Source organism: Hylobates moloch, unplaced genomic scaffold (genome assembly GCF_009828535.3).
Source record: "Hylobates moloch isolate HMO894 unplaced genomic scaffold, HMol_V3 SCAFFOLD_4, whole genome shotgun sequence".
Taxonomy (NCBI): domain Eukaryota; kingdom Metazoa; phylum Chordata; class Mammalia; order Primates; family Hylobatidae; genus Hylobates; species Hylobates moloch.
In genome coordinates this window covers 171338706-171351226 of record NW_026652279.1, presented here as the reverse complement: position 1 = coordinate 171351226, position 12521 = coordinate 171338706, and the positions used below count along the sequence as shown (strand labels likewise).

The window sequence follows — 12521 nt, the reverse complement described above, 5'->3', positions numbered from 1 at the left end:
GAGAAGACGGCTGGCAAGCTTTTTCATCTCACACAGCTGGCAGGCAGTCACCCATCACCAAGCCGAGCGCCACCCGAGGAGCACTTTCTGCGATGCTGGACACGCCCCCATCCAGCTGCCCAGTGTGGGACCACTGGCCACAGTGGCTGTGGAGCACTGGAACTGCGGATGGTGGGACTGAGGAACTGGATGGTACCTTTTCTTTAATTTTAAATAATTACAATGTGGCCGGGCACAGTGATTCACTTCTGTAATCACAGCACAGGCTGTGGATCAATTGAGGTCAGGAGTTCGAGACCAGCCTGGCCAACATGGTGAAACCTTCTCCCTACTAAAAACACAGAAACTTAGCCGACTGTGGCGGTGGAGTGTGGTGGCCGGTGCCTGTAATCCCAGCTACTCCGGAGGCTGAGGCAGGAGAATCACTTGAAACCGGGAGGTGGAGGTTGCAGTGAGCTGAGATCTTGCCACTGCATTCCAGCCTAAGCAACAAAGTGAGACTCTGTCTCCAAAAAAAAAAAAAAAAAAAAAAATGAATGAATGAATGAATGAATAAATGCAATGCAGTGGAAGTAGCCACAGGTGGCTGGACAGGGAAACCCAGGTCCTAGGCCCATCTTCAGTGTCCCTGGGCTCTGCCCAATGGTGCAGATGTGCAGGCCCCAGCCCGGGGCAGCTGAATCATTGCCTTCGTGTCCAGAGGCCCCAGGGATCCACGGGCTCAGTGCCTTTTGAGAAGCGCTGAACTAAAAGTCAAGGTGGCTTCCTCTAAACCACGGTCATTTAGTAGCCAAGCAGGTTAATCCAGGTATGGAGGATAAAAGTTTGTGATAATATTGAGAACAATAAATGGTATTTAATAGAAATTTGTTTCCTGCACTAAAGTTAACGTTGGGAGAAAAAGATACTTTAGAGAGAAGCTGCCTGCAGGGACTCTCCAATCGCAGCCTGGAAAATCGTGTCTAGCTCTTTCCACGATGAGCAGGGTACCCATCAGCATTGTGTTTTCAAACGTGAGCTGTGCGAGCTTTTGACGTATCTTGGTTGACGCTATTTCCAAGAATATGGGAATGTGTGGAGTTGCTTTAATTAAATGGAATGTTGCAAGTAATTGGGATTTTCCCTTCTAGAAAATTCCACAGATTCTTGATTTATTTAGTGCTTTGCAACATTACTTTAGAATCTAGGAGAGTTCCTCACACACAGACCAGGCCCAATCAATCAATACACGTTGGGTACATGGATGGAGGGATGGGTTTATTGACCCACTCGCACACTTCAAGCGCCCTGCCAGACTCTGCCAGTACAAATATTAAAAACCAAAAACAACAATAAAAACAAACAAAAACTAACCAAAAAACTCCCAAATGGTCTCAGGTATTCCCACTGCAGTGTGGTTTCCATACACACAATCATAGAATTCAGTGCAGGACACCAGGCACAGCCAGAGGCGTGTGAACAAAAGTTCTGTGGATGTGTGTGCTTGGAAGGTTTTAGACATTTCAGGGGCATAGAATGGGATCCATTTGGCTTCTAGGAAATATTCGGTCACTTTTTAAACAACCGAGGATCCTACTAGCTTTGCCATTGGTGTGTTTGCAGTTCTCACCACATGCACTTTTTCTGAATACTAGAGCCACTTTTACTGCTAGACAGCCATGATTCGGAGATGGTATCCTTTTTAAGGTGGGATAAAACGAGCACCTGCTATTTTTTGTTGAATTTTCCTATTTGTTTTCTGAGAAAACCTAGGGCATGGATAAGCCAGGTGCCCGGGTCTCATTTTCACCTGCACAGCTCTGTGCCATGAAGCAGTTGGGAGTCATGGCCGTCGGCAACACAGCTCTGCAGGGCTGCAGTTCCTTCCATGCTGTGGACTCATATCCTTTAAGTTTCCTTGGCCAAGTGTCCTGACCAACTGTTTTTCCTCTACTGCTGAATATGTAAAATAATGAACTTTTTGCTTTATAAATTTCCCAAAGTTCTCTTTTTAAGTTAAAAAAAATCAACAAATAGTGTACTTTCTTTGTCTACATCTGAAATTCACTTTGAACTCTTTGGTCAGCTAAAATCTGCCACAGAAGAAAGGTCTGCTGCAGGTGACCTTTTCATAAGGCACATAAAGGCCATGAGCTGATGTGTGTGGGTGGGGTCTACACCTCCACACAAGCACATGCACAGTTTAAAAATCAAAAGGTCTTGCTTTTTATCAGGTGAAGGAAGCCTTCCAACAAGGCTAAACCAGTTCTTGCTAAACTTGAGAAGGCGAATGTTCGATAAATAATGTCCTTTACATTAAAAACGATAGCACTTTTTTTGAGATATAATTCATATAGCACAAAATTCAGTTTTAAAGCATAAAATTAGGTGATTTTTAGTATTTTCACAAGGTTGTGCAACCAATAATCTTATCTAATTCCAGAACATCTTCATTATATCAAAACGAAACCCCATTCCCATTAAGCTGGTACTCCCCACCCCCACCCCCACCCGCGGCAGCTACCAATCGACTTCCTGTTTCTAGGTTGCCTGTGTGGACATTTCACAAGAATAGAATGAGAGACCATGTGATAGCACGTGTCCTTCTGTGTGGGTCTCAGTCCCCATGGCATAACATGTTCCAGGTTCATCCACAGCGTGGTATGGCTCAGCACCTCACTCCCATGTGAAGGTCAGGGCTATTCTGTGGTATAGATGCTGTGTAGATTTAGCTGATCCATTCATCAGGTGACACACATTTGGATAGTTTCACCTTCTGCCTATTTTGAACAATGCTGCTCTGAACATTGGTGTATGTGTGTTTGTGCGGACATGTGCTTTCAAGTCTCTTGGGGATACACCAGCAGTGGCATTTCTGGGTCACGTGGTGACCCCCTATTGAACCCTTTCAAGAGCTGTCGGCTGCGGTTCCCACAGCAGCGCCCCTTCTCAGTCTCACCAGCGGACGTGTAGAAAGTCCGCCTTGGGGTATGTGGGTTTTTTGAATGGTTTAGCCATGCCTTGGGTTCATGAGTATTGCTGGTCTGAAGCTGTGTAAACGTAGGAGATAAAAGGCAAGAACGGGACACCTGGGGAAGCCTCAGTGTCTTGCCAGCTTCATGATGAAATTGTTCCTCACCTTGAGCCCTGGGAACCCAGGGAGGCCGTGTTGGCCGGGGTCTCCTTTGTCCCCTTTCCTCCCCGGCTCCCCGTTGATGCCTGCGAAGCCCTTGGGTCCTGGCAGTCCCGGAAGACCTGTGATAGCTTCGTCGCCTTCTGCACATCTGCAGTCCCCACCATCACCTGCAGAGGGAGAGGAGGGTCCCCTTGTTCCGCATTCCTCTTAGTGTGGCAGGGAGAGGGGCATCAGGCAGCGGGGAGAGCTGGGCGCCACGCTTGGTGCTTTACGGACACTGCCTGTTCTGATGGGCACTATGACCCCCATTTCTTAGATGGGAAAACTGAGGCTCAGATTAAGTGACTCAAGTGTTCACTCACAGTCTCATGGGGTTCAGAATTTGACTCTGATATTTACTAAAGATACTTAAAAACTGGGACCACATTCAGAGGCACATGTTGAGTTGCGGGGAGTGTGAAGGAGGTTAAGGAATTCAGTGCTCGGAGCTGAAGATTGCCACCACTGGGCCTGCGGGCCAAGGGGAGGAGCCGGCTCCAGGGAGCTGTCAGGGAGGGCAAGAGCCCTGGCCTCAGAGGCCAAGGTCATGAAAGGTCATAGGTGAGCAGGGAAGACATGCCTGACCTCTCTTCCTCTGTTTTGCCACAGCTGAACCCAGGGAGTTGGGCAGCAAGGCAGCACCATGCTGGTGGCAGGGGTTGGCTCCCCCAGGGCAGAGAGGATGCCCAGTGGGGAGGCCCCACTTCCTCCAGGTCCCGCGGAGCCTGCTCTCAGGTCATGCCCATCCACAGCGGGGTGCTGAATGCACCGCACATCCCACATATGCCAAAACCGCCAGGGCGTGGTGAGTGCCAGGAAGTGCTCCCCGCGTTCTGGGAGGGGAGAGCTGAGCAGGAGCACACCCTGCACCACACCAGGGCCCACAGAGCCTCACAGAGGATGGCTTCGAGCTAGGAGCAGAGTCCCTGAGGTGACTGGGAAGGGTCAGGTGCAAACACCACTTGTTCCAAGTTCACCTCCTCATCAACGGGAAGGGAGACCCAGGAAAGCCACATCACTCCACCGAGTCTCAGTGGGACCAGGGATGGTGACTATACCAGCACCTTGCCATGGACAGAGCTCTCTACAGACCTCTGTTACAATGCCTTGGAGCTGAGCCCTTGAGACACTACCTGAGTGCAGCCTAAGAAATAACTGTTTTCCCTTTTAACCCAGCACGGGACTCAGCATCGGGCTCACTGCTGCTAGGAAGGTCAGTGATGAGGATGGCAGATAGAGAGCAGGGATGGTGAGCCTGGGGGTCAAGTGCTCAGATAGCACCGCTGGCTCCATGCGCCTCCCTCTCAGTGCCACCGCCAGGGGGACAGGAGGCTGGGAGGGACATGCAGGCTCATTTTCATCTCCAAACATGTCAGTAGGGGATGGATTTCACCTTCTATAAGGTGAGAGACTTGGAAAGGCCAGGCTCTCCTCATCCCATCCCTCCCAGACGTTCTCACCTTTCCATCCCTTTGGTCCGCGGGCTCCAGGGGAGCCGGGAAGCCCAGGGAAGCCCGCTCTTCCTTCTGCTCCTTTCAGCCCAAACAGGAAGCCTAGAGAGACAACCACAGATGCAGGGCATCAGCCCCACAGACGCCTGGGGTCCCACGCAGACGCAGGGCATCAGCCCCACAGACGTCTGGGGTCCCACACAGACGCAGGGCATCGGCACCATGGGTGCCCGGCATCCCACCCAGTTGTGAGGCACCAGCATCAAGGATACCCAGGGTCCGCCCCAGACACAGGGCATGGGCACCACAGAGAGGCCTGGTGTCCCACCCAGGCCGGGTGGCTTTCAGCCAAGCCTCCCCAAATGATCCATAAACCCAATTTCATAAACAAAAGCACATTTTTTCAAAAGAAAACTTAGACTGTTTTGTGGCGATAGCCTTCAGGGTTGGAAAGAAATGTAACAGTCTGCAGATTTAGTTTTTCCATTAAACTATAGGGATAACAATTATTCCTTTTGGGAAACATTGAGTCCAAAGAAAAGTTTTGATTTTCTGATCACATAACTTGGATTCCAAGACTGCTACACACTTCTGGTTCGCCCCAAAGAAATTAAAAAAAAAAAAGATGAACTCAGTTTCCCATTTTGATCTTTTTCTGATACGGGAATGGGAGCACACGTGTGCATCCCCCCAGAACAGTTTCCTCTTTCACGCCTTACATGCACACACACGGAGTTAGCACAACTAAGTGTTATGCTAATTAAATGTTGTGGCCAATCTGGATTCAGTGTGGTCAACCATGTTGGATGACCTCGCCCACCACCTTGCCCTTCTAAACCCCTCCCCACTAACTCCTGCAGGGCTCAATGATCCTGGCGGGGGCATCCCTAATGGTGACGGTGCAAGAAATACGGTGCTCTCAACACCAGCAAAGTGCGCGCTGTCGCACTGGAGAAGAGTGCCATCTCGTGGCAGGAGGAGGGTGCATGTCTGCAGGACACACAAGCCTCAGGGGGCAGGCGCTGCTGGGGGCAGGCTCTGCAGGTGTGCCCTGCGGCAATCTGTCCTCCTCACTGTTAAATAATAGGGTCAGAGCTCCAACGGGCAAATGGCACTCACCCCAGCAAATTAAAAGACATGTTGCTATACACACTACATGGAACTTGAGAGGAGCAGGGGATGAGGCCATTACACATAGAAAGGTGAGAAAACTCCAACTTTAAAGAACCCAGCTATCTGCTTGGAAAAGAGCATGGGAGTTTGCAAGTCAGCAAACTGCCAGGTGAGGATAAACGTCTATGAGGACAAGGACATGGATACCGTCCCACGCAGTTTGCTCACTGAACGTTTACCATAGCTCATTTATTCATTCGCTCATCAAACACTTATCCTGTGCCTATGCTGTGCCAGGCTGTGTGCAAGGTGCTGTGTGTATACAACCGGAAATGAAACTGATGGACTCTCACGGAGCTTACAGCTTAGATGTGGAGACACACATTAAACCCACAATGCAGTAAACACACTAATGCGGATTTTCAAATTATGGCCCATGCTGGGGAACAAGGGAAAAGCAGCAGGGAGAGGCCCAGTGAAATGTTTTGGGGCTAGTCAGGGGAGTCCTTTCTGAGAAAGTGATGCTTAAATTAAAGCCCAAAGAATAAAAAGGAGCCCCCGAAGTGGGGAGTGGGAGGGAACGTTCCAGAGTGAGGACAGGGTTTCTAAAAGGCCCTGAAACAGGGAGAAGGCCAGCACCCAGAGGGTGGTGAGTGAAGCGCAGATTTGCACAAAGGGAGGGGAAGAAACCGGACTTGGCTTTTACCCCGAGGGCAGTAGGAAGCCATTAAAGGGCATCAGGGAGGGAGGCTACGCGGTCTGCCATGTGGGTGTGCCATGTGGACGACAGGCTGGCGAGGGAAGGAACAGCGGGTGTCATCCTAGCAGGCTGCGTGGGCGGTGGTGGTGGATAGCAAGGGCACACACAGCATTGGAGCGGAGGACCCGCCAGGATGTGCGAGGGAGCCAGTACAGAATGGGTGAGGGACGCAGAGCGGCCCAGGGTTCTGCTGGAGCTCCCGGGTTTGTGCAGGGGGGTGAGGACCAAGGGCGAAGCCTGCGGGGTGGCAGGGGGTGGGGACGGAGGAGGCCCAGAGCTCCATTTTGGACAGGGAGAGCTTGAGGCATTTGTGAGACACGTGCATAGGGTTGACTCCGTGTTGAGTTAACGGTTTCTGTTAGTAGCTCAGAACACAGAACAGGGCTGGAGAGGAAATGAGTGAGTGACCAGCACACACCGCATGTACTTTCAGGTGGAGGACGAGTTCATCCAGGTGGGGAGTGCAGGGAGGGGCAGGGACTTCAGAGGAGAGATGTCAGGGGGGCAGTGGGATTTCCCGGGAGTGGAGGGGAGAAGACAGCGTCTTAGGAGGAGAGGCGGCCGCACCCCGTGCTGCTGGGGACAAAGGGTGACCGGTGACCAGGTCAGCTGTGTGTCCGGTCAGTTGTGGACTTTGTGAGCTTTGTTCTATGTCTCCAAGCCCTCCCTCTGTGTGATGAGATGTGCAGTGTCACAGGTAGAGAGAAATTTAACCACACACACTTCAGAGACGTCACCATTGTCAATCTGAGACACGTCATTCATTCAGGACAAAGAGATTGTGGGCGCTCCTTACAATGGAAGCATTGGATGCTTTGCAAATTTAGTCCCAGAGGCACACAGCGGCTCTCTGAAGGTGACAGCCTTCCTCTGCCCCCTGCTGCTCTCCTCTTCTCTAATACATTAGTCATTTTAAATAAGTCCTATAGAATAGCAGTGTGCCTCTTAGATGTTTGCAACGTGATTTCCACAAAGGGCCACTGGCCAAACAAGCCAGGCCTATTTTGACTTTTTCTACAGTGGAACAGAACTCCCCAGAACTCAATTCAGCTAACTGAACTAGAACAGGGGGAGGCAAAATATTTCACCCAGAAAGAAAACTGTCTTCATGGTTTGATTTTACTGGAGCTGCAAAAGACTAAAAATTCTGGTTTTCATCAGTAGCAACCTATAAAACAGGATGAAATGTAGTTAACAAGAGAGGAATCTAACAATTTCATTCCAGGAGAAAAGTCAGAGAACTCCATGGGAATCAAGGTCATTCCTACTAAACTACAACCACACCACATTTTCCAAAGGCCATTATGGTGGACTACTATTTGTATAAGAACTTGCTTTAAAAATGTTGATTTGGAAACCTTGTGTCTCACAGGGGTAATATATATAATTAGAGGACTTAAGTTGTGTGCTTTTAAAATTTTTAGCTGGTAATATTGATCTGACACCATTCATTTTATTATTTTCCTCATCAGCCCACAATACAGATCAGAAATTAAATTGTTCACAGTTGACTTATGCTAGTAAACCACGGATTTACTACGCAAGACTTGAAAAGCAAGATGGCATATGCTTGTGACTTTATCAAAATGGAGTTTAGTTACAGGAATAATGGCGATGTTAGCCTTTGATCACAGTTCTTTAAAGTGGATGTTTTTTCTTTTTTTAAATTGAGATGGAGTTTTGCTCTTGATGCCCAGGCTGGAGTGCAAAGGTGCGATCTTGGCTCACTGCAACCTCTGCCTCCCAGATTCAAGTGATTCTCCTGCCTCAGCCTCCCAAGTAACTGGGATCACAGGCATGCGCCACTGCACCTGGCTAATTTTGTATTTTTAGTAGAGATGGGGTTTCACCATGTTGGTCAGGCTGGTCTTGAACTCCAGACCTCAGGTGATCGGCCAACCTCAGGTGATCGGCCCACCTCGGCTTCCCAAAGCGCTGGGATTACAGGTGTGAGCCACCATGACTGGCCATTAAAGTGGAATATTTGTATGCTTTTGTTTTGTTTTTTTTTTTTTTGAGACGGAGTCTCACTCTATCGCCCAGGCTGGAGTGCAGTGGCGCGATCTTGGCTCACTGCAAGCTCCGCCTCCCGGGTTCACGCCATTCTCCTGCCTCAGCCTCTCCGAGTAGCTGGGACTACAGGCGCCCACCACCACGACCGGCTAATTTTTTGTATTTTTAGTAGAGACGGGGTTTCACTGTGGTCTCGATCTCCTGACCTTGTGATCCGCCCGCCTCGGCCTCCCAAAGTGCTGGGATTACAAGCATGAGCCACCGCGCCCGGCCTGCTTTTGTTTTTAACATGTTATGTTCTGCTCCAGAAAAAGAAAACTCAAAAGATACCATTTGCTTAGGAAATATAATGCTCATAGAAACCTAGCTCTTATCACAGCAGTCCAGGATAATAAAAAAAATTAAAGGCCAGGTGTGGTGATTCACACCTGTAATCCCAGCACTGTGGAAGGCTGAGGTGGGCAGATCACCTGAGCTCAGGAGTTCAAGACCAGCCTGGGCAACATAGTGAAACTCCCGTCTCTACCAAAATTACAAAATTAGCCAGGCGTGGGGGTGGTGTATGCCTGTAATCCCAGCTGCTCAAGAGGCTGAGGTGGGAAGATTGCTTGATCCCACGAGGTGGAGGTTGCAGTGAGCAGAGATAGCACCACTGCACTCCAGCCTGGGATACAGAGCGAGACCCTGCCTCAAAAAAATAAAAAATAAAAAAAAATAAAGTTCACACTGCTCAGACTCTTTGGCAGGTTCATGATCCAGGGAAATATGTGCACCTAAAAATTTTCAAAATAATGTGGGAATATGTGAGTTTTCTAGTTGAAGAAAAATTGGGAAAGTAGAAAGCATATTAAGTTAAAATTTTACTTTATAAAACAGACACAGAGAAGTGACTACTACTTTTTAAATAGAAGATATTGCCTCTAATAACTCCAATGATTTTCCTTCTAGATGTGTCAAAGAGAAGTAATCTTCCAAAAACAATTAAAACAGAGACTTTGGGCCGGGCACGGTGGCTCATGCCTGTAATCCCAGCACTTTGGGAGACCGAGGCGGGCGGATCACGAGGTAAGGAGATCGAGACCATCCTGGCTAACACGGTGAAACCCTGTCTCTACTAAAAATACAAAAAATAAGCTGGGCGTGGTGGCGGGCGCCTGTGGTCCCAGCTACTCGGGAGGCTGAGGCAGGAGAAAGGAGTGAACCCAGGAGGCGGAGCTTGCAGTGAGCCGAGATTGTGCCACTGCACTCCAGCCTGGGCGACAGAGCGTGACTCCGTCTCAAAACAAACAAACAAACAAAAACAAAAACAGAGACTTTGAATTTGACCTGTTACTAAAACCAAACACTGTCCATTAGCAAACATGGTGTTTTTCCTCCCCGAAGGTAGGAGGCTATAAGAGATTATTAGGGGCAATGTCAGGGAATTTAAACTACTTTGGAAAGAAGAGGCTGTTAACTTTTGGTCAATGTCACATGGAAAGAGACTATGACCTCTTATTTTCTCCCAATGTCTCCTATATTCACTCTTGTGAGAGAATGAAATATTCCTATTAGGCATTTCACAACATTGAAAGCAGGACTGTCCAGTCTTTTGGCTTCTCTGGGCCACATTGGAAGAAGAATTGTCTTGGGCCACACATAAAATACACGAACACTAATGTTAGCTGGTGATATGGTTAGGTCTTGTGTCCCCACTGAAATCTCATCTTGAGTTGTAGTTCCCATAATCCCCAGATGTCATGGTGGGGACCTGGTTCACAGGAGGTAACTGAATCATGGAGGCGGTTTCCACCACGCTGTTCTCACGACAGTGAGTGAGTTCTCATGAGATCTGACAGTTTTAGAAGGGGCTTTTCCCCTCTTCACTCCTCGCTTCTCCTTCCTGATGCCATGAAGGACATGTTTGCTTCCACTTCTGCCATGACTGTAAATTTCCCGAGGCCTCCCGAGCCCTGCAGAACTGTGAGTCAATTAAACCTCTTTCCTTTATAAATCACCCAGTCTTGGGTATGTTCTTACAGCAGCGTGAGAACGAACTAATACAGCTGATTAGCTAAAAAAATTGTAAAAATGTTTTTAAAAAGCTTATGAATTTTGTTGGGCTGTATTTGAAGCTGTCCTGGGCTGCATGTGGCCCACGGGTTGGACAAGCTTGGTCTTTAAAGCATAATTCTCTGAATGCTGAAGCTGAAAGAGCAGTCTTTGCCGACAGCAAGCTCCAGGCGGGACTGCATGTTTCCCGCTGCCTGAGACAGGTCATTCTCAACTCAAGCGGAGTCACCTAACGTTATAACCTGAAAGAGCATCTTTGCTGACTCAGGGATGCACTGCTGGGTGGCAGGTGGGTCCACACTCCTGTACCCGCCGGCTTTATTGACTTTCATGGGCGTTTGTCTGGGCCTTGGCCGACGGCTGTCACTTATTTTTGCAGATAATGCAGCCATCTCTTTTTGCCACCAGCTACTCTCTCACCTGTTCACTTGTAGCTTTGGCTGTGCACGGGCTGAGAAGGCAGATTATCAAGGTGGCTTAAACACGCTGGAGTAACAGAGCAGAGAGGCTGCCAGTCAAGGGTGAGGCCCTCACCCTGGATTAGGTTTGCAGAATGTATCACCCCGACACAGAGGCAGCGATGTCAGCTCACATCTGTTTCCAGGCTGTGCAGCTCAGATGTTTCGCTGAAGGATGGATTTCACCGAAGCTGCAGCAACTAAACCTCACTGTGTGGCATCCACGGGGTTGTGATACTCACAGGCTTCCAGGGCTTCAGCTTCCATCCCCAGCTTCTGCATGGACCCCAGAGAGCACCCACTACACCCTAATCTACCTGGATCCACTGCACCCTAATCACTGGCCTGCTGGATTCGTTCCCAGAGTCATTTAGCACAGAATCCCAAATAACATCTGGCTGGGACCGTGCCTCATCTGGACATTAAGATACACCCTCCCTTTTGTTTCCCTCCACTCACCATCAGGTCCAGGTGGTCCAGGGAGCCCGGGGGGTCCTGGAGGCCCTCGCTTTCCATCAGGTCCAGGTGGGCCCCCGTAGAGTGCAGGGATGCCGGGCTCTCCGATGAAGCCCTTGGGTCCCATCTCACCCGGTAGGCCTCTCCTCTGATCTGAAACCAAACAGCATTCACCTGCAGCGTGAGTCTCCCATACTACACCACTGCCTTTGTGTTCGCGTCCAGAGGGGCCCACTGGGGCACTAGTGGGCTTCATGGCCCCATCAATAACTCCAATGGGTAGAAGCCATTGGTATAGTTCATTATTGTTTTTCAACATTAAAAACATCCCTCTCCTTGCCCCTTAAATAATGGCTTGATAGTTGTGATCAACACTGGGCAATAACACCTGATGATTCTCCACGCTCTTCCCAACCCACAGGTGGAAGCGTGCCAGTTACTCATCATGGCACCATCTAACCTAGTTGGGGAGTGACTGTCATATGTGCAGAGGTTCTGTGACGGTGTCCAAAGCATGTGCACGGGGCTCCTTAGAGTTGCTAAGACTAGTCAGTGGGGAAGAGTAACGACGACATAGCGACGTCGTCAATGAAGGCTCACTTGTGTGTGCTAGGACCTGAGCGCAGGTGCTTTGGGTCTCCGGTGTTGATATTATGAAGCCACATTACCTCCATCTCCGATGGAGACGCCAGGGGGGCCTGGGAGGCCCGGGTCTCCTGGCTCACCCTGGCTTCCTGGCTCCCCTTGGGCCCCTGGGAATCCCGGGTCACCTCTGGCACCTGGAAGTCAAACAAGTCCCACAGTAAGAACAAGACCGTAGTCTACAGATCGCAGCTGGCGTTCGCTTTTTCATTGACTACATATTTACCAAATGCTCCATATGCTGTATGCGGCCTGATGAGGAGTTAAGATGATTAATACATGGGGTGGTCTCTCTTTTTAAGGGGCTCAATCGCCAGCAGGGGAACAGGATTAGTGAAAACCAGGTGAGGAAGTAGGTGAGTCCAAAGCTCGAATGAAGAAGGAGCTAATGTGGTTGCCCATTTTGCTGGAGGCCTGGGAGC

General features: G+C 49.5%; 1 protein-coding gene across 2 annotated transcripts in view; it reads right to left on the bottom strand.

Moving 5' to 3' along the window:
- COL4A2 (collagen type IV alpha 2 chain) overlaps positions 1-12521 on the bottom strand; it is a 202438-nt gene that overhangs the window by 48425 nt on the left and 141492 nt on the right. For both annotated transcript variants that reach the window (XM_032151312.2, XM_058438062.1), the window contains 4 exons: positions 12126-12236; positions 11461-11610; positions 4615-4707; positions 3119-3282 (listed from right to left, as the gene is read on the bottom strand). In XM_032151312.2, coding sequence (XP_032007203.1) covers positions 3119-3282; positions 4615-4707; positions 11461-11610; positions 12126-12236 — 518 coding nt within the window. The remainder of the gene's footprint in view (positions 1-3118; positions 3283-4614; positions 4708-11460; positions 11611-12125; positions 12237-12521) is intronic.